The sequence below is a fragment of the Portunus trituberculatus genome, chromosome 33 (genome assembly GCF_017591435.1).
Source record: "Portunus trituberculatus isolate SZX2019 chromosome 33, ASM1759143v1, whole genome shotgun sequence".
NCBI classification, from domain to species: Eukaryota; Metazoa; Arthropoda; class Malacostraca; order Decapoda; family Portunidae; genus Portunus; species Portunus trituberculatus.
In genome coordinates, this window is record NC_059287.1 from 1,448,596 (window position 1) to 1,475,000 (window position 26,405).

General features: G+C 44.6%; 1 protein-coding gene across 11 annotated transcripts in view; it reads left to right on the forward strand.

The window, feature by feature from the left end:
• The first annotated feature begins 4,340 nt into the window (after nucleotides 1–4,340).
• The window catches only part of LOC123512468 (CUGBP Elav-like family member 4), a 754,341-nt gene continuing 732,276 nt past the window's right edge, over nucleotides 4,341–26,405 (forward strand). For 5 of the 11 annotated variants that reach the window (XM_045268918.1, XM_045268908.1, XM_045268923.1 and 2 more), the window contains exon 1: nucleotides 4,342–4,705. Coding sequence is in view for 9 of the 11 variants with exons in the window: in XM_045268908.1 (XP_045124843.1) it covers nucleotides 4,649–4,705 (57 nt within the window). In the remaining 2 variants the exon portion in view is untranslated. Of the gene's footprint in view, nucleotides 4,706–26,405 lie in introns of all 11 variants that reach the window. The other 6 variants (XM_045268904.1, XM_045268911.1, XM_045268935.1 and 3 more) reach the window with 4 other exon arrangements.

A 26,405-nucleotide genomic window follows, 5' to 3' on the forward strand; every position in this document is an offset into this window, starting at 1 on the left:
CACCCACCACGAGGGCCAGGCGGCAGTGACGCCTTGAGATGACGCCACGCCGCCTCGAGCTGGCTGCCATAATTCTCACATATGTCTCCTAATGTAATCTGAATACCAAATGCAGCACGCGCGTCTATGTTGTGTGTGCCTTTGTTATCACTTAATAAGGTAGATTAATTTTTAGTGTATTTTTGAAAAATGAAGTACGATGACAGCATATTAATTTATTTAAAAGACCGAAATATAACTTATGTGTACATTCTTGGCGATAATAGCAGCGTATTCTTGATGCATCTAGAGTTACATGATATAAACGTTATGTAGGTGAAAAAAAGATTCTACGTTAGAGTTACTAATGATTTCTTCTTTATTACAAAATATTCACAAAATAATGTTGTGTTAAACTTTTGCTCGTCAGTGTTTTGCAAATGTTATATCCAGAATTAGGTAAATATTGGTGAAAAGTGAGGTCAAGTTGTCATGGTGCCCTGGATCATTTAAAAGTAGCCGCCACTTGCTTGACATGTTATTATGTTCCTGCGTACTAAATAAAAAAAACAACCAATTTTTGTAGTAACCGCATTGCAACACTTGATGAATTAATTATTTTTACTAATTATTTCTAGTACGCACGTGTGTGTGTGTGTGTGTGTGTGTGTGTGTGTGTGTGTGTGCGTGTGTATGCGTGTTGTTGGTGTGTCTGACAGGCGCACGATGAATTATGGCCGCGTCATGAGAGGGAACTTAAGGTCAAGGGAACAAATAGATGTGTCTCGTGCCTTAATTAATGTGGTGTCTCAGGTGGGGCGCTCGAGGCGGATCACAATTTTTCTCTCAGTCTGGAGTGGGTACTTGAATGTTTAATGGTGCTTCATATACAATTTTGTACCAATATTACATCTCTCTCTCTCTCTCTCTCTCTCTCTCTCTCTCTCTCTCTCTCTCTCTCTCTCTCTCTCTCTCTCTCTCTCTCTCTCTCTCTCTCTCTCTCTCTCTCTCTCTCTCTCTCTCTCTCTCTCTCTCTCTCTCTCTCTCTCTCTCACACAAGGCTATCATCATCATTATTAAGTCACTCTTCCTATGTGCAATAATGGAACAGATTCTGGTCAAGACACCTCATGCTCGCTTTGCCACGGCATCTTGGTTGTTCGTGAAAATGTAGCGCTGAAATGAGCACTGGACAAGGAAGACTGGCGGTGTGAGATGCATACACGCAGCAACACCACCACGACGTTGGCAGAACACGCCGCCGTCTCCCAATACAGGACGCTATACTTAGATCCTGATTAGCGTGGAATGGCAATGTGCTTCTTTCTCTGCAGCCTTGTATTGAGTGGCGTATGAATTCACAGTATTTTTATTTATTTATTTAGGTATTTACGATTTTATTTACTCGGTTTATATTTGAGCATACGCGCAACGTTATGTAGGGGCTGCGAGAACTTAGATCATGAATAACTTACTTTAACGTTACTTTTTTTCGTCTACATCCTGGCTTTGCGTGGCGTCTTTTATGTAAGTGTACAGGGCGGGACTTTCTCTTTCTCTCTCTATAACACCATGGAGGTACGTGACTGAGAAATGAAACGTGAATAGATCAGTAGCCAATGAAACAGAAGTGTCAGATATAAAGTAGTCCATCTTCCACCATGTCCTTTGTCCCATATTCACACAATACTAGAGATAAGCTTGCAAGAAATATAAATGACAAGTGTTACTATTTCAAGACTCACATAGAAAATAATATATAATAATTCCCAAAGGTGTGCACAGGAGCTTCAATCAGACAGGCAGTTAAGCACCCGTTTCTTAACACTCCTCACTTTACCTTTCTCTGGTCATATAGGAAGCAGAAAAAAAATCAGAGTTTTAAAAGGTCTATATATTAATAAATATAAGAAATAATATATAATTGTTGTTTCCCGAAGGTTTGCACAGGAGTTTTAATCAGTCAGGCAGTTCAGCACCGGTGTCTTAATACTCCTTACATGATATAACTCCGGTCGTAAGAAGCGATGAAAAAACAGACGGAATTTCAAAAGACCTATATATTAATAACTAAATAAACCACATACCTAGCAATCTTTCTTTCTTTACCATGTTTCTCTTACCACATTATGTAAATCTTTTAACACGTGCACGCTGATTTGCTTACCGTGAAAAGTGTGGGAAGTGGCGGCGCGTGGTGTTGGCTGGACGGCGCAGGTGTCACAATGCTCTCCCGTTGTTAGCGCAGCGGTAGCATTTTCCATTTGCTTTGTTGTCGCTCAGTTAATGGTATTGCTCAGTGACTGCTAACGTGGGCCGTGTATGTTATCGAAGCTTGTGTTAATTCGTGTTTTTGTTTTTTTTTTTCCTTTCTTTTTTTCACCTTCAAGCGCCTGGAAGTATTTGCCGGACATGTAATCTAATTGTTGGTTCTCAGCAGCAGTGTTCCTTTATGCTAATTCCATCACCATCCCGCGGCTGTTATTGCCTGTTATGTCCCGGCGTGTCTCTTTCTTGGGTGATAATTAACTCTTGCTTCTTATCGTTAATTTCATGTCACGTCGCGTCTTCTACTACCATGCGATCTCTCTCTCTCTCTCTCTCTCTCTCTCTCTCTCTCTCTCTCTCTCTCTCTCTCTCTCTCTCTCTCTCTCTCTCTCTCTCTCTCTCTCTCTCTCTCTCTCTGCTGTGAATTTATGCAGATAATTTTTTGCACCATTCCATTCTTTCTTTCTTTATTCATTCTTTATTTTTTTTGTTATGTTTCTTTTCTTTGCATTTTGCTGTTTTCACTTTTCTTTGTATTTCCTCAACGGTAAACACAAACACGCCTCAAAGCCTCCCTCGTCCCGCCTTTTCCTCCCTCCCCCTGCTCCTCTCTCTCTCCCTCTCACTCTCACTCACTCTTTCAGCCCCTCTCCCTTTCCCTCTCCCTCTCATTCTTTTACCCCTCCCCCTCTCACTCTTTCACTCCCTTTCCCTCTCCCACTCCCTCTCCCTCTCCCTCTCCCACTCCCTCTCCCTCTCCCTCTCCTTCTGTCGTCCGTGCGAACCTTCCGGTGCAAATGATTTGGATATTTTTCGGTCGATCTCTCATGTAGACACACAAGGCCTACCTCAGGGTATTGATCGGGTTTTTGTGTGCTCTCTCTCTCTCTCTCTCTCTCTCTCTCTCTCTCTCTCTCTCTCTCTCTCTCTCTCTCTCTCTCTCTCTCTCTCTCTCTCTAGCATTGACTGGCACTCTTTCTCTGTATATATTACCGAGTTATTTATGATACCTCTCTCTTTAACATCTCAGACCAACGGTGCTTATTAGAGAAAGAGACGACGTGACAGAAATCCACGTGAATGTCAGACGTAGAGCTCTCCTTAGTGTGAAGTAATGTCGCATGCACCAATCACTTCATGTATTTCTTATAGAACCAAAAAATATACGAAATCAAGAGTGATAACATAGCCTAGAACAAAATCCAACATGTCTGGTTTTATTTGTTCCTCCTTTTTACTTCATTTGCGCCGTAGAGGCTGTAAGGTTCATCTCTTGACCACGAGGTGTGAAGGCAATGCGAATGACGTCCGAACTATTGATTGTAGTGGTAAGCACGGCGTGGAAAGTGTGTTAGTGAGGAAGGACATGATGGAGGCGATGGCAGTGAGGGTGTGAATAACAATGAGAGGAGAACCAGTGTCGGGGGAAGGGGAAGCAAAGGTACTGGCGGGGCAGAGGCGGGGTTGACTGCAATGGGTAAGGAAGGCCAGTCCATGAGATGAGGAAGGAATGAGTGAGGTATGCGTAGGTGATGAGGGCCGGAAAGGAGTGTGGGAGAGTGGCATGGGCGAAGCGAGTGCCTTGTTTGGGTGGCTGTGTGGGCGGCATGGTGAGGGAGATGAGGGGACCACCTGACGATAGCGGGCTGTAGTGGGCGACATGAGAGGTGGGGGCGTTGAGGATGCCATGGTGTGGGGCGGGGATGTTAGGTGGTGGGCGGCAGGGCGGTGGTTTGGTCTGGCAAGGGAGGAAAGGTGGCGCTAGACTGCAGTGGTGTGGTGGCAGGGCCGTGCGAGGAGGGGCGTGCAGGGGCGCGTCGGTGGAGCTGACAAGGGCGGCGTGGCTGGAGTGGCAGGGGCGGCGAGGCAGGTCAGGCACTCCCCTGGCCCGCGCCCCTAGCAGCATCCGTGCCGGGCTGGGAGAAAAGTGTGTATTATCAGATTTATGTGGTGTGTGCGTGGTTGCCATGGCGACGGCGCGGGCGGAGGTTTCTGCGCAGTGATTGGCTGGGTCGGAGGTCGGGGGCGTGGCGATGGGTCGGCGGGTGGGGCGGCGTGGTACCGCCCCGCTTGGCCTCGTAGTCGCGTGCTGGCCTCGCCGCTGTGGACTGTGCCCCCGTGTGCGTGGACTGTGCATCATACCAGCCTCCAACAGCCGCCGCCGCCGCCGCCGCAACTACCACCACCACCACCACCCACTATTACCACCACCACCACCACCACAACAACCACCACCATCACTACCACAATCCAATACACCTGCCACCACAACCACAACCACCACCATCGGAACCCTCAACCTTCCCTCCAGGCTGAGGCGGCCGTGTGAGAACCAGGCCTCTGATAGTGTTGTAGCAGCAGCCGGCCAGCCCCGCCCTCGCCCCTGCAGTGTTCCAGGGTCATGGCTCTCATCACGGAGGTTCGCCCCCACCTCTACCACTACCCAGCCCTTGGCCAGGTAACTCTACACTTGTTGCATTCTCGCCTTGCATGACCTCCGCGGCGGCAGCCAGGCACCGAGCCAGCAGGAGCGGCCCGCGTCTTGCTGGCCGTCGCCCAGGAACCTGTGGCTTCGGCAGAGCAACATGTGGAAGCCGTTCGCTGCTGCTGCTGCTGCTGTTGCTTCTGCCACCGCCCTCACCGCGGGCCACCAAGCGCGCTGTCCGCTGGCTCCGTCGCCTCAGTTTCGTGCCGTTCCTCGCACGCACCAATGTCTTAAACAGGGTCATTATCCAGCAACCATTCAGTACAGGCAAGACAAGCAAGTCGTGATGGTCACTGCCTCCTTAGCGCGCACGTGTTGGTCGGCGGCGCGTCCCAAGTTTGGCGCGAATTAATTATGCAGCTGGATGCCATGTGGCTCTCGCGTGCTGTGGGTTGTGCCGCCGCGCCTCCTTACACGCCCCGCTTGTAGAAACACTTGTGTTTGTCTTGAAACACAACATGGCAGCGTGGTCTGAACCTTCCAGCTGTGATGCTGTGGTCGCCTAACCCTCCACCATCAACTCACTCCAGGGCGTTGCCAGCACCAGCCTCCCGCGTCTCGTCTTTGTTGCCGCCGTGCCGACCTCAGGCTCCGTCTAATATTTTGCTGCAGTAAGTACTCTCGTGGCTTACTGTTCCCTTGGTGGTGATCCTCGCGGGGAGACGGGGAGGCCCTGGCTCTGCTTCCAGCGTGGCTTCAGCGGAAAGAGTCAGACTGCCTTAGTCGTATAATAATTAAACATGTTACGTTTGATTAATTTATGCTGCCTTAACGAATATCTGTTTTGTTTGCCATCATGAGAAAGTTCCCAGTAATATTTTTTTTTTCTCCCATGTTGAATGCAAGAAAATGAAGATTGTAGACCACCAGTGACTAAAATACTATTATAATACTAGTGAAGCGTTATCGGGTTAACGTTGTAATCCCAGAACACACACTGCTAAATCCGAGGCTGCGCCACACTGAAAATATGTTGATAAGTGAAGATGAAAAATAGGAAAGTTGAAAGTGCTAGAGGACGACGGGAGAAGGACCGCCGCTGGCTCTCGCCGCCTTCCCCGGCACACCGCGTGGCCAGGCCAGAACACCCTGGAATAAAAATTTCATAGCACAGTGAATTTAGAATGTGGGAGAGACTGAGGCAATTGCCACAATCTGGCGTTACGTACCACGGCACACTGGACGCGGTGAACATTTGAACATTAATGATTGTGAACATCTGAAACGTCTGGTACTCTAAGTCAAAAGAAAATACAAATATAAATGAAAATTGTGTTTGGCGAGTAGTAAGAGTAAGGCAAGGGCATTTCGTCATGGTCTATAGATAGGTCGTGACGCAGAGGTGACAGGGCGGGCGGGCGGCGAGGAGAGGGCCGCCAGACCAGCGCCACATGCCACAGTGTAAACAATGGTGACGTCAGGGACTGGAGCTGTCGATAGTTGGACCAGGGTTCGAATGCCTGTGGATTCCTGTCACGCAATAATATCGAGCTGCTGAATAGAGTTGGAGTACACTTGTATTCATCGCCACAGCATCTTTAACACAACCAACTTTACAATGTGTCAAGAAGCGTTTCAGAGACCTTGCTACTCGTATTAAAGGCGCGTCACCAGGGAAGGTTGTGGTGTTTATAAATAAATTACTGAGTGTGTGTGTGTGTGTATGTGTGTGTGTGTGTGTGTGTGTGTGTGTGTGTGTGTGTGTGTGTGTGTGTGTGTGTGTGTGTGTGTTTGATATTTTGCTTGTTTTGTTTTGGTGTTCTGAAAATAGACGAGATGCAAATTTAAATCGGATGATCCTTGACCTCCATTTAGAGACACACACCAAGACTGATACGTCCACTTTATACCCAAACTAAAGGGACCTTCCTCAGGCCACACCGGAACTAACTTGCCTCAACGTGCACTCGCCACCGACTCCTCCCCGGAAAAAGTGAATGAAAAATATGAAGGCAATCGTGACTGTATACATCATGGGTGGAATGTGCGCGTTAAAAGAATGCATAATGTATTGTACGAGTATGTGCTAAAGGTTCCGTCAACATTCTCGTGCACGTTGACAATTCAGTGAGAGGAAAAAAAATAATAATTGTTGTGCGTGTTTTGAGATTCATGTGACCTCTTTTCCCTGCACGTTTAATGTCACGTGTACGAGTCTCTTTCTCTCTTAAAATATCAATACTAGTTGTTTTTATTTTCTTTATCCCCGTCACTTTCTCAGTTTTCCGTGACAATTCGTGATTTTTTTTCTTGCTTTGGATTATGTTTGTTCTATATTATTTTGCAATCACATATATATTTTTTTTTTCGTTATATTTCATTGTGGTGTTTAATTCCATTAGTTTGTTTCCTGTTTGTTTTTTGTTCAATTTAACACCTTTAGTACTGGGACGCATTTTTTTTCAGGAACTTTGAGTATAATTAAACGATTCCATATACATTAGGAAGGGTCTATGGAGGTCAGAAGATTTATTAACAGAGTCGTGACTATTTTTTCCCACAAAAGTTTTTGGAGGTGTATGAAAACCTGAAATAATAAGCAGAATATGAAAACGTGTCATGATACTGAAGGTGTTAAGAAGAACCAACATCAGTGTAGTTTTTGTACAATTGTGTTCAGTTTCAACATACTTTGTTTTATTGGCATAGTTCATACAAATTCAGTGTTTAGTTTCACCACCAGACTTCACCACCATCACCACCACGACCATTCTCCCACCACTACACTTCCACTATTCCCCATCACCGCTAACACTATCCTCGCCACATTACCTCCACCACCAACACCACCATTTCCCATCCATCACCAAAATCACCGTTACCTTTCCATCATCACCACTACCACTATCATCACCACCACTAACAACTCACTCTCTCCATCACCACCTCCACCATTACTGTCATAGCTACCATCTACAGTTAGTCTTTCATTAGAAGCACTCCACTCACTCTCACAGCTCACCACACCAACACCACTCACTTACATCACCGCTAACGCACGCACGTACTCACATACAGAACTTTCGACCCACTCTTAAAACTCGTATCGTAAAATTCACGCTTGTCTTTACGTCACTCTTGCTTCACTCAGTTATGTAATGCGAGAATCGTGAAGAGTATACAAAATCTGCTAAAGTACACGTTTATCTCTTCTTTGGGTGATTGGGGTAGATTTATCATATATCTCGTCACTTTTGGTTGCAATGAACAAGTCTTATTCAGTCCTTTCACTCGTGCTTTCCTATATATGAATACAGTTTGTCCACGTGAAAATCGTAATGTCGCAGGAAAAACAGTGCTTCAACTTTCCATTAGTATAGTATAGTTTTTTTTCTTGTAATCTATAATCTGCGTAGAATCAGTATATCCACCCGTGTATTACCATTAACCTGATTGTATATTTTGCAAACCATAATGAGAGCGAAGAAAAATATCGTTTACTTTGGTTTACTGGCTGCACGTTATGTCGTGTAAGTTTTAAGCTGAAATTATGTAGAACCAGTGTGTTTGAAAATGTGCCTTTACATCAGCCTTGTTCTGCAATGTTTATGAAGGAAGGTGTTTACTTGGCTTTATTATTAGACCACAAGTTACGTCGTGTGATTTGTAAGTGATGTGAAGTCCTTTTCTTGTCCATTCACCCATCAAGCTTGTTCTGCAGTGTGAAAATCGTAATGTGTGTGATGGAAGGTGTTTATTATGTGTAACTCATGTTTAACGTCATGTAAATTCTAAGTTTGAGCTGCGGAGAACCAATTCTTTCAAGTCCTTTCCCCTTTGCTTTCCTAGCGATCTAGTTATGTATTATGGAAATAGTGATGTGGGCCAAAGACAGTATTGCCTCTAGTTCATTGGAAAACTCAAGCTAAAGGTGCTAATAACCACTCCTATCTAATCCCCCTACGTGTGCCTTCCCATTAACGTGGCTGTGCACTGGAAATTGTGATAAGAACGAAAAAGTGTTTAACCTCCCTTCATTACTAGAATATGGCTTATGGCATGCGATTTGTGAGCTTCAATTCCGGAGAACCAGTCTTTCCATTTGTGTCTTCTCTCCAGTAGAGCTCTGTGTTGTGGAAGCAGTAATGTGGAAGAATGCATTTGTACCATTCCACCATTAGACCTAAATTACATCATCTACTTCTTTTTTAAATGAAATGAGGAAAAACCGTCCTTGATTTTACGTGTTCCTTTCCATTACGCTTGTTTTGTACTGTGAAAATCGTTGCGTGGATGAAGGATAGTGTTTACCTCGCTTCATTAGTGGACTGTAACTTGCATATGATTTATAAGCTCATATTGCGAAAAACCATCCCTTCACGCATACCTTCTCATCAACCTAGCTGTGTAGTGTGGAAGTCTCAGTGATGGAGAAGGATACTGTTTACCACGTCTTGTTAGTTGGACTGTAACTTGTATACGATTTATAATCTCGTATCGCGAAAAACCAGTCCCTTCACGCATACCTTCTCATCAACCTAGCTGTGTAGTGTGGAAGTCTCAGTGATGGAAAATTATTCTGTTTACTGTTTATCGCGTCTCGTTAGTTGGACTGTAACTTGTACGATTTATAAGCTCTATCGCGAAGAGGCAGTCCCTTCACGCATACCATCTCATCAACCTAATGTTGTAGTGTAGTAGTCTCAGTGATGGAGAAGGATACTGTTTACTGTTAACCGCTTCTCGTTACTAGACTAGCTTACGTCATTTAATTTCTTAGCCTGAATTGCGGAGACTAAATCATTTAACACCTGTCCTTCCACACACTTTGTCATTTCCAAACTTGTTATGCATACGCTTGTCATTTTCAACACCGAATGGTCAGGAAGTGTTTCTTTACATGCTACCCATCCATTATAACACATCCTCCAATCATATGTAATCCTTCTTTTATTATCATTATTTTTTAGAGATCTGCATTTCATTGTATCTATTTTCTTCCATTTTATTATAGTGGTCCAGTACTCTTCTTGCATAAATAAAGAGATAGTTTCGCAGGGCAGAAATTTTAATAAGCACTGCATACCGTATCTCATAAAGTGACCAAGCATGACAGTGTTAATCGTGTATCGTGGAAAGTAAGGTTCCTTTTTACTATTTCCGTAAAGTGCAAATTTCAGTGAAGATTAAAAATGCATAGATAACCTTGTAAGACTGCGTGGTTTAAGCATATAGGTTAAGGTACTTGTAATTTTGTATGAACTTTATTATTTTTAATTCTTCTTCGTTGTGTAATTGTTTCCAGCTGTGATAAGAGTGAATTCATGTGGCAGAAGTCAGTGGCGCTGGGTGTGTCGTGGCAGGAGGGCAGCTGGAGGCGTAACCGTGACAGTAGCCTTGTGTGTGTTGGGGTGTCGGGGTGTTGGTGTGTTGCAGCCATGATAGTCCGTGGTGCTACGCCTGAATAATGTACAGGGGACAGGCAGGCAGACGTGTGCATTATCCAGCGTGTATTGATCCCCGTGAGTCATTTGTTGGGTAACTGACGGTAATGTCGCACCACCTCCCCGTCCGTCCTTCCCTCCGTCCGTCGCCTCGCAAGTCTTTCTCCAGCCTGGCCGCACTTTTCCCTCCCCTGCAGAGGACGTGTCGTGGAATGCAGGTTTATAAATGCATATTTTGATTGAATTTACGTTGCACTGAGTTATTTCATTCATTTATTTTTTTTTCCCGTGTAAAAAAAAATGTATATAAAAGATGTATCATAGTGAAGTCAGCTAAATATTTTCAGAGAGATGCTGTGCTTCCAATTACTGATACAAATTCTGACTTCAAAAGATGCAGCCAGGCCGTGCAGTTCAAGGCGAGTGTCACTGCAATATCCGCGGCGGACTTGGCGGCGCCGCGATACGGAGGCGACCACTCGGGCAGCGAAGGTCCCGGCAAAGTACGCCATCTGCTGCCCGCGATGAGTCCACCTCAGGAAGTGTAGCGCTGTCTCACGAGCGATGTCACCTTTAATATGGAGTGACGGAGGGCGGAGGCACCACCTGGGAGGATCCGCGAGGAGGTGGTGGTGGCGGTGGCGGGCCCATCACCGCCGGCCGCCTGCCCTGCCGCCGCCGCTGCCACGTGATATTAATAATCACTTACGCTTCGTTATGTTCTCTGAATTATATAATTACAAAGGAATCATGTCATCTTGTGTCGTTCTGGGTGCGTGAAGACGAAACAATGGCCGTGAGTTACCAGCCTCGCCTTCCCTCGCCTTGCCTTGCCTTCCCTCTCCTTGCCTCGCCTCCTCATCACCTCACCTGCTCCGCCACTCAGGAATTACCCTCACGTAATCATTTTCATATTAAAGACTAAATTATTGCACGACAGCTATGTAAATTCCCGCCACCTGACGCTTTCATGCTGCGCCTCCCTGCCTTCCGACTAGTGAATGCTTACTGCAGGCGAGGATGAAGCAGCAGAAGGGATGGGCGGAGACAGACGGGGGTATTACCTATGCATCGTGGGCGTCCTTGAGCGCTTCACCTGGCAGGCCTCGGGTAGTACAGGTGATGGCGGTGGGGCTTGAGTGACGCCCTTTTGAGTGAGCACACGAGGGCGAAATGAAGAGCAAGGTGGGAAGGAAGGGGAGGGAGTTTGTGGAGACTGACGTAACATTATAAGTCTACTTGAATTACGAAAGCACGATGTTCCATAAAGAGTTATCAAGAGGCACCTTCATGTACGCTGGTGTTCTTAAGGGTGTCGTTCATAGCTTCCTCTGCCTTCATTATTCCCTTCCTTATTGTATTAACTCATCGCATTATCTCCGTCATCTTCTTTGCTATTTTTTATCATATCATCGTGTATAGTTTATTAATAGAACAGTAGATGTCCTTGTTTTAGAAGATTGTGACGCTGTAGATGTTTTTGTGTACTGTTTTTACCCTCCTTCTCTTCCTGCTACCCCCTGTCCTCCTCCTCCTCCTCCTTCTCCTTCTCCTCGTCTTCCTCCTCTTCCTCCTCTTAAGCCATACAGCCGTTTCATTTTCACCTCATCCCGCCTTATCCGTATCCGTGTCCGTTGTCCCTCGTCCCTCCTTTTTCTTCCTCTCTGTCCCTCATCACAATCTACGCCAACTTTCTCCAAGGCAGCTCCTGGATACTCTCCTTTAATCTCGGCAATCTCAGAGGCACAGTTTCGTCTACTTATGACACTCTTTCTGTCCTTCTCTCCTACTCTTCCTCTCTCTTTACGTGTTTTTTTTTCTTTCTTTCTTTCTTTCGTTTTTTTCGTTTTTTTTTTCTTAACTGTTCTTGAGTTTATGTGTTACTTTTTATTTCCTTTTCACTTTAGTTTTAGAATTTGTACTTTTTATGTTTTTTTGTGTGTGTGTGTGTGTGTGTGTGTGTGTGTGTGTGTGTGTGTGTGTGTGTGTGTGTGTGTGTGTATCTTTCTTGTATTTTTTGTTGTCTTTTTATATTATTTTGTTTCATTAATGATAAGTAGTAGTAGTAGTAGTAGTAGTAGTAGTAGTAGTAGTAGTAGCAATAGTAGAAGAAATATTAAAAGCTGCATGAGTAGTGACAGCAGCACAAATTAATAATAGTCGTAGCAGCTAGTTGTTGTTGTGGTAGTAGAAACAACAGCAGCAGCAGCAGCAGTAGTAGTAGTAGTAGTAGTAGTAGTAGTAGTAGTAGTAGTAACAATAGCAGTAGAAGTAGTAGCTGCAGTAACATTGGATCGTAGCCATGTGCACCTTCTCCACCCCCACTCCCACCAAGCTGTGCCGTACCCTAGTTGCGTGGAACAGTTTTTGTGTTATGAAATTTAGTACGTGACAACACTTCCTCTTAACTTCTGGGTGTCAATATTTGCTGAGGTTAGTACTGGCGCGTTGGTCGATCCCGGCACCTGTTTGGAACATATAAAGGTCAGTGTATATGACCAGAAATCATATCTTACTGAAAAGACTTCGGTGTTGCTGACATATACTCGATGGCGGCTGCAGGAATGGAAATAAAAGTGCAGAGAAGGTTATAGATAATTTGACACATTGATGGATATAGAGAGCAATTTGTGGATAGAGAAAATTCAGTGTTTGTTTAATATTTTTTTTTCTTTCTGTGATAAGTTGCTTTATTTGGTTTGTGTTGATGTATTCAGCCTTTTTCTATTTATTTATTTGTTTGTCTTTTTTTTTTCTTCTGTTTGTTTGTGTGTGTGTGAATGTTTGATCTGTGGTGAGGTGGTATGTTTATTTTCTTGGAAGTTACAGATTTCTTTCCTGTCATTGATATAAAATTTAAACTAAATATATAAAAAAAAAAGTATTTGAAAGTCACGTTAAAATGGAGAGAAATATTCCATAATCACCACCACCACCTCCACCACCACCACCACCACAACAACAACAACAACAACAACAACAATAGCATCATCAACAACACACAAGAGTAATGAAGAAGTTTCACCATGGAATACTTAAATGCTTCTCTTTAGCCCCATCTTGCTTCGCCGCAACACTAGCAACACCCACAACACACCACGCACACACACACGTGGACCACACTCTAACAACACACCAAAACTTCACCAACCACGACGATATAGCGATGAGAACACGACACAACACTGCATCAGACATCACACAATCTCCAAGCAACACAATTTCCATCTAACCACACCATAACACTTCACGCAACGCCACACTACACCACACCACACCACACCACGCCACGCCACACCACGCCATGTTACACAATACAGCATCACACAGCATAACAAAACACATCATCTCCACAATATAACAAGCAACACAATATTTCCTGTAACACCACACCCTACCACACCACATCACAAATCAAGAAAAACCCTCCAAGCACCCTCTCTGACAACACCACACCACACAACACAGCACAGCACCACAAAACAAGAAACGCCTTCCAAGTACATTCCCTGACCACACCACACCACACCACCCCACACTACATCGCCACTGCACACCACACCACACCTCAAAACAAGAAAGACCCTTCAAGCACCTCCTGACCACACCACACCACCACACTGCCACACCAATACCAGTAACCGCGGCCGTACAGCAATAATATCACCTGAAAGGAACTATGCGTCCGCCGAGGCCAATTCCAACTGATAATGGCTCTCCCACGTACACTTAGCCCTCGAGGGTGTGTCCGTAATCGTCTCTGGATATTCGTATACATCACGGACACCCTTTTATACGCTTTCTTCGCTGGTGGCAACAACGCCGCCTCGATTTGTGTTTCCCTCTCGTGGAATGAAATGGTTGTTCTCTCAGCTTAAGCATGTTTAGTAGTCCTCCTCTGCCCCGCGTCCTGCTGTCGAGGGTCTAATAAGGGTTGAGGTATTTTTTTTTCTTTTTTTCGTTCATTTTTGTCACCGCTGTGTTCTTGTGCCTTTCTCCATTTCAACCTCAAAAGTCATGGCTGGAAATTAAAAGAAAGTTTCTTAAGGGTTTCATTCGTATGGTTCTGCTGTGAATGTCACGCTGAAAAATAAATGCTAAGATGGATGTTGGTATGATTTGTGATATGTTAATTTTTAAAACTGAGCTTCCCTTCAATGGCGGATGTTGGTTTTGAGTTTATATTCATGTGGCTTTAAGATGCTCCAGGGTGAAGTGTCTCCACTGAGTCGCCTCAAAGACGATGAAACACGTAACAATTTAAAGCACACACACACACACACACACACACACACACACACACACACACACACACACACACACACACACACACACACACACACACACACACACACACGCAGGCTGTGGTGTGTAAGATATTAGTCTCAGTGTCGCGGGTGTCGGCGTGAGGTGAGGGTCTCTGGTCTCCCGGGTGTTGTGTTACCCACTTGAATACATAAGTACAAATTTTATCTCCTCCAAATTTCAGGAAGAAGCGTTATATTTCCGCCGCTTACATGTATATACTTATTTTTTTTCTGATTTAATTTTCAGTATTAAGACTGGAGTCGAGACATGAGATGAGCGTGTGAGATAGAATGCAAGGAAATGAACGTATAGTGCCATTGTGACTTATTAATGCGACGGAGGCTCACGTTGGATTACTGGATGACACGTGACTACACCACCGTCTCGCCTGCCTCACCTGCTTCCCGTCTGTCTGCTAACACGGAACAAGGCAAGACAACCCAGCCAAGTATCGGTGTATCCAGGTTAACCTAAAAACAAAAGTGTTCTTATCCGCCTCTACTATCAATTTGCATAGGATGACTCCTGGGCATTATAAAAACGTCTACATAAGCGACCACACTATTGATTCTGGGTATCGGGTAGCGCTGGTGTGTCGTAAAACCTCTCGGTGATGGGCTGAGCACAAGGCGGGCTTTGAGAGACACGCCGCGGGCACCAGAGGCGAGGAGACTTAGTGCACGAAGCGCCGCTGGTGTAGTATGTCTCCCTGGGTGTGAGAGCCGATGCCCGGTGTGTGTGGGAGTAACTGAACCGTGAAGGAGCGAGTGCCGCGGAGTGTTGCGACAGAGTACAGCGTGATGGCGACCATTATAGGATATTATTTAAAAGTTCCAACGCATTATGTGTAAATGTTACACCAGCTTCCTTGGTTATCGTGAGTTAACACGTGGTGAAGAGCGGCACTCATTACCGTGGCAGGAGATCTTAAGCAGGCGGTGGTGGAAACATGGTCGTCAACACGTCGGCGGGAGATAGCATGACCGGGCGGGGCGGCGGCGGCGGCTCCCTCCCTGTGCCGTAAACAAGGCAGCCTTCACACAGCGCGGGCAGTAAACACTGAACCAAAAATGGCAACTACTGTTTATGTTAGCATCCTGTCTGTCGATAGGCGCGTTTAGGCCGCCCGTCCACACCGCGACCCCGCCTGAGCTACGCCCCGACGCCCGCCGCTAAATGGTGTGAAAGACTGCCACTCTCACCCCCGTGTGCCGCCACCCGTGACCTTGCCCCCGCGAGCCTGCGCGCACGTGTGTGTGTGTGTGTGTGTGTGTGTGTGTGTGTGTGTGTGTGTGTGTGTGTTCTATCGTGTGAGCGCTGTGAAGGAAAACTTTTGAATATTAATAAATAAACAAGCACCATGCCTTTAATTTTAGAGCGATAAATTTACAAACACGTTTCCATATTCGAGTCTCATCAAACTCAAACTTTAACCTTCACAACGCTCGTAATATATACATTTCCTAATCACTGACTACACACACACACACACACACACACACACACACACACACACACACACACACACACACACACACACACACATGTTGTCGGGTCGTTGTGCGTGTTGACGAAACGTTGGCCAAGAAGTTGTGAGAGTGCCCTTGAAGACTCCTGAAGTTGGCTGATGACAGTGATGGAGACAGGCCGGCCAACCCTCCCACCAGCCACGCGCAAACTCAAGGCTGCCAACCCACCAGCAGAATCCAAATGCTGAGGACTTTTGCAGCGCAGAAAGAACTGAAGGTGGACTAAAGAAAAAGCGTCCATCATGTTCTTTAATACACGTCCGTGGTCGCTATTCTGTCCGGGTGTGTTGGAGTGTGACAGTGTGTGGACAGCCGCCGCGAGAGTAACACACTGAAAACATGTCCACTATTGATCCATTCTTCTGGAAAAACGGTGGAAAAAATGACAGCCTGACACTCTTCTCTTGTCTTCCTCCCCCCATTCTCTCTCTCTCTCTCTCTCTCTCTCTCTCTCTCTCTCTCTCTCTCTCTCTCTCTCTCTCTCTCTCTCTCTCTCTCTCTCTCTCTCTCAGTCCCTTAGTCGTCCTTCACTTCCTTTCCCTTCCTTCCTCTTACGTTTCTCTCGACCCTCATTCTCACCCTCCCTATTCATCCCCCCCCCCTTCTTCCCCTACCCCAAGGGAAAGAAGAGGAGAAGGAGGAGGAGGAGGAGTCGACCCAGTTCTCTGCGTTGTTCCCTCCTTGTTCACTGGTTCCATAAGAGGCACGGAAATAACTTGGTCGTTTGGTCAGCAGTTTTGTGCCACCGACGCTCACCGCTTCATTATTTTTTTTTCTCTCGATTTTTTTTTTTTTTTTTTTTTTTTTTTTTTTTTGAGGCGCGAAAAGTAGAGTGGCGGATAGAAGGTGAATGAGTGAAACGAGGCGAGGGGAGCGAGGCGAGAAACAAGCGGCTCTAAATAAAGTAGATAATGTAATGGTCGTTTCCTTGACTTTTTTTTATGTATGTTTCTCTCTTCTAGATTTTTTTTTTTCGTGTTTTTTTTTTTTCTTCCGAGACCTTGACCTTAATTCTTCATCCTTTATGCATGGACTGTTTAACATTTTATTTATACTTTTTTTCTGACTTTTCATCCATTGTCGGCAGGGATACATTACAAGACAAACATTGCTAAGTCAACAGGGCGTTTATTTTCATTTTACTTTATTTTTTTATCATGTTACTATTTATTTTTTACCTCCGGATGCTTGGTTGACATAGAGAAGTACTTTTATTCCTACAGCTTCGTCACGAGGAGCTGCTGTACCTTGCGTTAGTCTTATCTCTTCCTCGCACGCTTCTGTCTGCTGCTGTGTGTGTGTGTGTGTGTGTGTGTGTGTGTGTCTGTCTAGGGTGAGAGGAGAGGGGAAGGGGAAGTGTGTGGCGATGATTGTCTGGCATGTAAGGAGGTGGCCTGCACGCAGCGTCTGATGAGGAAGGTTAGGTGGGAGTCGCGTTGCATTTTCCACGTACCAAGTTATCCCGGCGTTGAATTAATCATTAGTGACGTGATGAAATATGCAAAAGGTTCATTCTGCTTCGCCTTGTTTCACCCGAGGACATGGCTTTCTCTCTCTCTCTCTCTCTCTCTCTCTCTCTCTCTCTCTCTCTCTCTCTCTCTCTCTCTCTCTCTCTCTGTACGGCACCAAATTATAAGTGAAAGAGAATTGTTATCGTATGAACCGCTCTGCAATATATATATGCATGACATGGGAGCACAATTAAGTACAGCTGTCCAAAGAGGCTACTCCGTGAACGCTGCCGCTGCGACACGGACACGTAGCAGCTGCGTTTTGGCCGTACAATTAGAGCCGCGCGATTATGGTGTTCTGTGTGAGGAGGGAACAGTGCAGCACGGACCAGGACGTGTGGAGTGGCGGGTCAGGGAGGGAATGGGGTGGAAGCACGTGTGGATGGAGTGGTGTGAGAGGAGGAGAGGAGGAACGTGAGGTGGACGGTACGGCTGCGGATGAGGCTGAGGCAGGAAAGGGTAAAATGAGTCGTTTAGAACTGCGCAGGAACTTATGTCCAGCCCCAGTGAGCGTCTCTTTCTGTTTGTGCTTCGGTGTGTTTGTTGATTTGTTGTTTCCTCTTCTTCTCCTGCTCCTTTTCTCGTCCTTTCGGTTTATTTACGAATTTTATTAAGTATTTGTTGTATTACCTTTATTTTTCTTGTTTTAATTCATTGCTCTCTGTTCGTCCAATTATTATCGTTTATATTTGTTTTGTGTATTTACTCCTATTTTGTATTTTTTTCTTTTATTTGCCTCTTTATTTTCTACACGTTTTAGCCTCACTAACTATAATTCGTTTTATTATTAGTTGTATCATTATATTTTTTGTTAGCATTTTTATTTGTATTTTATTATTATTATTATTATTATTATTATTATTATTATTATTATCATTTTCTCGATTTCCCGTGCTTTGACTTCATTAATTTACATATTTAATTTTACACTTCTATTTGTAAGCTTAATTTCAGTGTTCAGTACGTTTGTTGATTGATTTGTTGCATTACTGTCCATCATAGCATCATCACATTCTCTTAAATTCCACTCTCTTTTCTGCAAATCAGTTATTCATTTATTCCTTCCCTCTATTCTTACACATTTCCCCCTCCTTATTTTACCCACAGCTGGCACGTGATATATTTTCTTATTCACCACCGGCACTCCTCAGCTTTATTGTCACGTTTCCCGGGGCTATGCTCTCTACATCCTTCCAACTTGTTAATTTCTATATTATTACTGTGTACATGTAGGCCTCCCCATTTCCCTCCACCACTCCACCTCGGGCTAATAGGGTAATATCACATAACAGATGAGATCAACCTTACGGATATTGTACAATTGACTCATTTCTCAAGATTCAATGCATAAACTTATGACGGTGGAAGTTGATAAAGAATTCCATGCATACTGATTATCTGGTGATCACCGCAGAACCTCTAAGAAAAAGGAGAGTTTCCGTAGCCAAGCGTATGTCACCATATGCTAATTTTTCCCCATACAATTCCGACCGAGAAGTGATTTACTCCATAGAGAAGGGGGGGGGATGAGAGGGGGAAGGGAGAGGGAGAGAGAGGACTGCGCTGCTCAATCTGGAGAACTATCGGCGCCGTGAAGGTCAGTGTAGCTCCTTCCCAGGCCCATCACGTTTTCCGAGTCGTGTGGTGGTGACTCCGCCGCGTGAGTGTGGCGTTTTGATGTTCCTCCTTGTGTTTATTGATATTCGTGTTTGTTTTCTTAATGATGGCCGTGTATTTGAGTAAGCTTAGATGTATAAACTAGAGTGTTTTGAGCGAGGGCAGATTGTCACTAGCGGGAAGCATCACGCAGACATCAGCGCTCGGCTTGCGACAGTTGCTAAATTCAATATGTTTGTTGTGTTGCCGCAGCACAATATCACGGCCTCACAATCACCGCTCCAGGCACACTGCACATACAGGCTCTCTTGTACCACGTGAGCCCCGCAGCAACAGCAAAGATCGGGGCAGCAGCAGCAACAGCACGGCTGAAATAGAGAGGCAGGACAGCATTCCCCCCCTCCATGCTGGGCGGCCAACTGGCGACCCCCGCGGCGCTGCAGTAAACACAGTCCCCTCGAGGCTAAACAGAGGCCATCCCGGGTGTCGCTCCGGACCCTCTCACAACAAACACCAAACCCAACCCCACTTCTTCCCATCTTTGTCTTTTATCTACTGTTTTACGTGGATCTTCTTTCCTCTCGCGAGATTGTTGAGTCAGGTTAATAAAGAAGGAACGCACAGCACCGCCGGACGGTATTGATGCGCTCTTCAGGTGACAACACAAGGGAAGAGAAAACTACGGCTGGAAGTCACTCCACTGCTCCCCTTTAATGCTGGATAATGGCCCTGGGTCTCCTGCTTCATTATACATTTTTTTGTACTACGCCTTTCTGAGTTGTACCCATTGTGGAGGCAGCCCACGCGCCCGCCTGTTGCTGAACAGCGGCAGTAGTAACAGTCGTGTTTTCCCCGAAGGATGGTTACACTCCTCCTCACCAAGCAGAGAGAGGCTCCTCATTTTACCAATTGTTGGGTCACTTCATCTGTCTTGGCCCACCCATTCATAAACCAGGAAGGCCATTCCCACAACAATAACCCGGCCAACTTCCCCTAAGACCTTATAAATCCAGGCCAACTTGGCTCTGGTCCGCCTTAAGCCCACCAGCTTCTGCCTGACTGCTAAACCCCTCCAACTTGAGCCCACCATAACGCAAGCTCCCCCAACTTGGTTCAAGACCCTTTAATCCTTGCCAGATTGATCTAAGTTCCTTGTAACTTCTCCAAGTTTAGACTAAAGCTGGCGACCCTTAACGAACTTAGCGAGCACCGTCCCATACGTCACGGCCACGCCTCGCTCCGGGCGGCGCCGAGATATCCACCACAGCCCAATTGTATCAAAGACGACGAAGACTTATTGATTTCAGATATCCCGCCCATGCTGGCACGGGATTACCGTCTACTGCCGCGCAAACCCATCCTGTGGTTCCTGCCCTCGTCTCAGCCCGCCCCGTCATCCCGTCACTCCGCCCGCCTGATATTCTCTTACATTTCAAAACTAACACAAAATAATGATAATGGATAAATTGATATATAAACCTATATGTTAAATGTGTCTGAACTTTTAAGGGCAGAAAAAGTGAAAATAGATTGTATTCATCGCCAGTTCGAACGCAAATATATTCATAACGTTATTTACTTATTTGTATTTAGTGCGTAAACGCCGAACATGTTATGAAGTTACTTAGAATCAGAACAACATGAGGAGCAGCGCAATGCCCGGGAACATTTCCTGATCGCGTTGGTGAACAATGTGTCGGGTTTTCCAGTGTGTGGCGTCGCCGACAGACTGGGAGGCTGTCCTGACGTGTGACGGAGGCACGGAGCCGCGCTCTTTAATCATCGACTTCAGGTAGCGAAGTCTGATGGTGCTATTGAGCGTCAGGTATTGCCGATCTCAGGTGGGCGCCGCTCCCCGCCCTCTTGTGACTTCACCCCTCACGCCTCGCCTGCGACAACACACACACGCCTCGCTGCACTTTCTTCGCCATTGCACTAGTGCTGTACTCAGTCACCCCGCGCGCCGCTGTGTTCGTTGCCGTACATGTTGATCATTCGCCTCCTCAGCAAGACGTTATTTGCTTACGTTATTTGAGAGGAAAACATTACAACATGTGAATAAATATGTTGTTCAGAGTCATTCATTATTTACACATTGCATGAAGTGTGAAGCTCGCATGATTAGTGTTACCTGTATTTGATTATTGACAAGAAAAATACATTTAGTTTGTACACATTTCCTTTCTTGCTCCTCGAGGCAGCTGCGTCCATCTTGCCGCCAGCATTTTCCAAGCGTCACTATTCTTTTTAATATATAATTTTACTTTATATGAAACTGTTCGAGTGCATAATTATTATTCAGAATTTTTAACACTTTCTTTTCAATATTGTCTCTTCGATCCGAGAGAGGTATTCCCGTGTCTCCTTCTCTCTTGTCCTCCCTCACCCTCGCTCCTTCCCTCCTTTTCTCCTGCCACATCTTCCTCCTCCTCCTCGTCCTCCTCCTCCACTCCCGCTCTTCACTCACCTTCCAGCTTCTCGTTTCGCCTCGGATTTTCCTTGACATTTTAAAGCGTCTTTTATAATACAGCACTAAGAAATATGAAAGCTGTCTCAGGTGTAATAAAATCAGGCCAACTTACGAGTCCTTAACTGTTTACAATGCTCATTATGCCTCGGGCTCAACAATGGTCCGTATTTGTGTCGCAAACAAACGTCCTTAATTAATTAAAACTTGAGACAAAGACGGAAACTAAGGTCGTTCAGCGGAGGCCAAAGGTACGCAGAAGCAATACAGATGTTTTCCTTTAATATTAGATCCTGCAGCGGGGAAGGAAGGCAGCGGAAGCCAGAGATTCTGTCACTAACGTCGTGGAATTAATCGCTTACGAGGAGGGAGTGGCGGGCTGGGAAGGGGAAGCCGGGCGGCGTTACATGGTTTAGCAGGTGACATTAAGTTGAAATTTGGCGCACTTGAGGAAAATATTGCGGTGGGAAATGGGCTGCTTCAGGGATCTGGTGAGTTTTACAACTTTGGTCGTTATGTTTATATTTCGCACCAGTGACGCTCCGGCTTGGCTTGCGTGGCTGGCGGCATTTGGAGGATGTAAGGCAGTGGTGTGGTGTACGCCGCGGTGACGCTGTAAACACCGAGAGTGGCAGAAGCGAGGGTCTCAGGCAGCGTCGATGGTGGATAAAATATATATGATTCATTGATCATTTTACTCGCCTGTTCTGAGTAATGAACACAAACTGCGCCACATGCTACATCCACCTCAGCTATTCCTCCTCTTCCTCCTCCTCCTTCCCCTCCTCCTCCTCCTCCTCCTCCTCCTCCTCCTCCTCCTCCTCCTCCTCCTCCTCCTCCTCCTCTTCCTCTTTCCTCCTCCTCCTCCACTTCCTCCTCTTCCAACGACACATATTATACACACCAAACGGAATCATCGACTTCCTGGCAGCTAATGATACGTGGGGACCTGCTGGCCTAGACTGTGGCGTCTGTGACAACCTTCACCGACACCACACACATGCACTCACCGATACACACACACACACACACACACACACACACATCGCGTAGCGTAGTGGTTAGCACGCTCGACTCACAATCGAGAGGGCCGGGTTCGAGTCCCGGTAAGCGGCGAGGCAAATGAGCAAGCCTCTTAATGTGTGGCCCCTGTTCACCTAGCAGTAAGTAGGTACGGGATGTAACTCGAGGGGTTGTGGTCTCGCTTTCCCGGTGTGTGGAGTGTGTTGTGGTCTCAGTCCTACCCGAAGATCAGTCTATGAGCTCTGAGCTCGTTCCGTAATGGGGAAGACTGGTTGGGTGACCAGCAGACGAACGAGGTGAATTACACACACACACACACACACACACACACACACACACACACACACACACACACACACACACACACACACACACACACACATTTCTGGATCTTAAAACTAAATATTCTCTCTCTCTCTCTCTCTCTCTCTCTCTCTCTCTCTCTCTCTCTCTCTCTCTCTCTCTCTCTCTCTCTCTCTCTCTCTCTCTCTCTCTCTCTCTCTCCAATATCACACACACAGCTCACTCTTCTAAAAATACTTCAGAACACAAAGATAAACACGCATGTCCATAATTTACAGTTTTTTTTTTTCTTAACATATCACTCAAAAAAAGAACTCTTGGTTGAATTAGAAATATACCTCACACACACACACACACACACACACACACACACACACACACACACACACACACACACACACACACACACACACACACACACACACACACACACACACACAAACAGCGGACCAGCCTCACCACTCCCACTCCCTCAAAAAATATAAATAAATAAATATAAAATGAAATAAAGAACTAATATCTGTAATTTACATCGCCATAGCTAAATTACGGAAAGAAAGCAACGTTATAGCCATTAGGAAAGTATGTAACTCCAGCCAAGTGTGTCATCTGAGGGACAGTTTGCCAGTAATGGAGGTGCATTATGCGTGTGGAGGGCGTTAGCACGTGACCGAGCCGCCTTGACAGGGTGATAAAAGATGAAGTAAAAGGAGGGACGTATCAGGTTAATTGATTATCTAAGGAGAGTTGAAGTGGAAACGTGAGATGAGTGGAATCAATACAGCCATCAGGAGCACATTCTTCAACGTCAGGAGGCGGCGTATGAATCCCCCGAGGGTCGATGATGACTGATTATGCGAGGCAGGAGGAGCAGAAGGAGGTAACGAGGAGCACACGGCTAGATAGGCAATTTATTGGTGTCTGGTAGTGCTCAGCGAAGAGGAAGGTGAAGAAGAGAGTAGATTTTTTTTTTTTTTTTTTTGTGAGGAAATGATCGGAATATTAGAGAAAAAAAATAGTGCGAGTTTATTTTATTGGTGTCTTGGAGTGTTTAGCAGAGAGGAAGAAAGTGAAGGAGAGAACAGAGTAGAAATAGATGCATGCGTTTATTTGTGATGGTTGGTAACAATAGAAAAAAAAATGAGTGCAGGAGGTAACGAGAAGCAGACAGACAAATAAGCAATGTATTAATGACCAGCGGAGGAAAAAAAATAATGAAAGAGAGAACAAGGAATAAAAATACCACATTCACATATTACTTTCTGAAGACTTATAATAAACGTCACTGAGAAAAAATCATTTAAGACAACAAAACATATAAAAGACAAAAAAATATTTATAGTGACGTACGACAGAGAGAAAAAACAGTGAAGGCGAAAACAAAGAAGACCAATTCCTGCCTATATTATTTCCTGATGAGTGGTAAGGGCGGTAGGAGATAAGAAAGAACTCACAGATAAGTAGATAATTTATTGATGTCAGGTAATACTCTGCAGAAATAGGAATACATGCGCACGTTATTTCCTGGTGACCGGTAATGTTAGGGGAGGGGGGGAGAGGAGGACGGTGCTAGAGGTAACAAAGAAGGCAGATAGAAAGGAAATTTATTGATATCTGATAATATTCGGTACAAAGAGAACGAATACATGAATATATTACTTTCTGATGACCCACAATATTAGGCAGAGAGGGACAGTCAAGGAGATAAAGAACACACATGATGTATTAGTGTCAAGTAGAAATAAGAAAAGAACGGTGTTGAGTGAAAATATATACGTAAATAATTTAATGACTTTTTGATGATGCTAGACAAAGAAATAGAAAATGAAAGAGTTAACATAAAAATACAAACAGAGAGGGACAGAGGAGATAAAGAACACACATAATTCATTAGTGTTTAGTAGAAATATTAAAAGAATGGTGCTGACTGAAAATAAATACGTAAATAATTTCATGATTCTTTGATGACTAGACAAATAAGTAGAAAATGAAAGAGTAAACAAAAAAAAATACAAGCAGAGAGGGACAGACAAGGAGATAAAGAACACACACAGTTTATTTTGTCTAGTAGAAATATTAAAAGGCTGAAAATAAATACGTAAATAATTTCATAATTCTTTGATGATGTTAGACAAAGAAATAGAAAGTGAAAGAGTAAACATAGAAATACAAGCAGAGAGGGACAGACAAAGAGATAAAGAACACACATGATTTATTATTGTCTAGTAGAAATATTAAAAGACTGAAAATAAATACGTAAATAATTTCATAATTCTTTGATGATGTTAGACAAAGAAATAGAAAATGAAAGACTAAACAAAAAAAAAACCTTGATGACTAGTAATATAAGAACAGTCAGGGAGATAGCAAAGAATACACAAATTAGTATATATCGTATTAATAGTGGATAACATTAGGCAGAGGGAGAGACAATCCAGAAAATAAGAAACAATATAAATATCATCAACTCCCTGTAAAGAAGACGATGCAAGTGATAAAGAACAAAGAACATAGAAATATATTGATAGATGCGTTGGTGATAAATGTTAATACTCGCTGATGAAAAATATGGTGGAATGTGAAAGAGAAAAAAATAACAAAGAAAATACATATAGATGAAAAAAAAAAAAAATCACTGATGACTCTTGGTATTAAGCATTAAGAGAGACATACTCAAAATACCACACACACACACACACACACACACACACACACACACACACACACACACACACACACACACACACACACACACACACACACACACACACTATATTTCACCTTCACCCTACTGAGTAAACATTTCTTTATTGTGTTAAGGTCCGGAGGTGTGTTTCCTGCCGCGCTCCCGTGAATTTTTCCTCTTCCCTCGCCTTACCTCAGCACATTCCTTGACTACCTATGGGATATTTGTGTGTGATTTATTGTGTACCTCTCTCTCTCTCTCTCTCTCTCTCTCTCTCTCTCTCTCTCTCTCTCTCTCTCTCTCTCTCATTTGTTCATGTTTTTATTATTAGATTGTCTTATCTTTTTTTTTTTTTGTCTTTTTAAATCCTTTCTTTTCTCCCTTCCTTCCTTCCTTCATTCATTCATTCATTTTACCTTCTTTCTTCCTTCCTTCCTTCCTTCCTTCCTTCCTTACCTTCTATCCTTCCCTGCTTTGTGTTCATATTTTTTCCCCCCTCTCACTTGTCCATCATTTACTCCCTTCTCAGAACTGCTTAGTCATAAACTTCTCCTTTTCCACCTCCTCCTCCTCCTCCTCCTCCTCCTCCTCCTCCTCCTCCTCCTCCTCCTCCTCACACACCTATCCATCATTTTCTTTCCATTTTTTTTTTATTTCTCGAGTATGTTGCTTTATTGTTTCTATTCACCATATATTTTTTTCTCATATAGTCACCTTATACACTATTCTTTCTCTCTCTCTCTCTCTCTCTCTCTCTCTCTCTCTCTCTCTCTCTCTCTCTCTCTCTCTCTGATTTTTTTTTTTTATTGTGGGTAAGGTTTTCATCGCCGTTTCCTCCTCCTCCT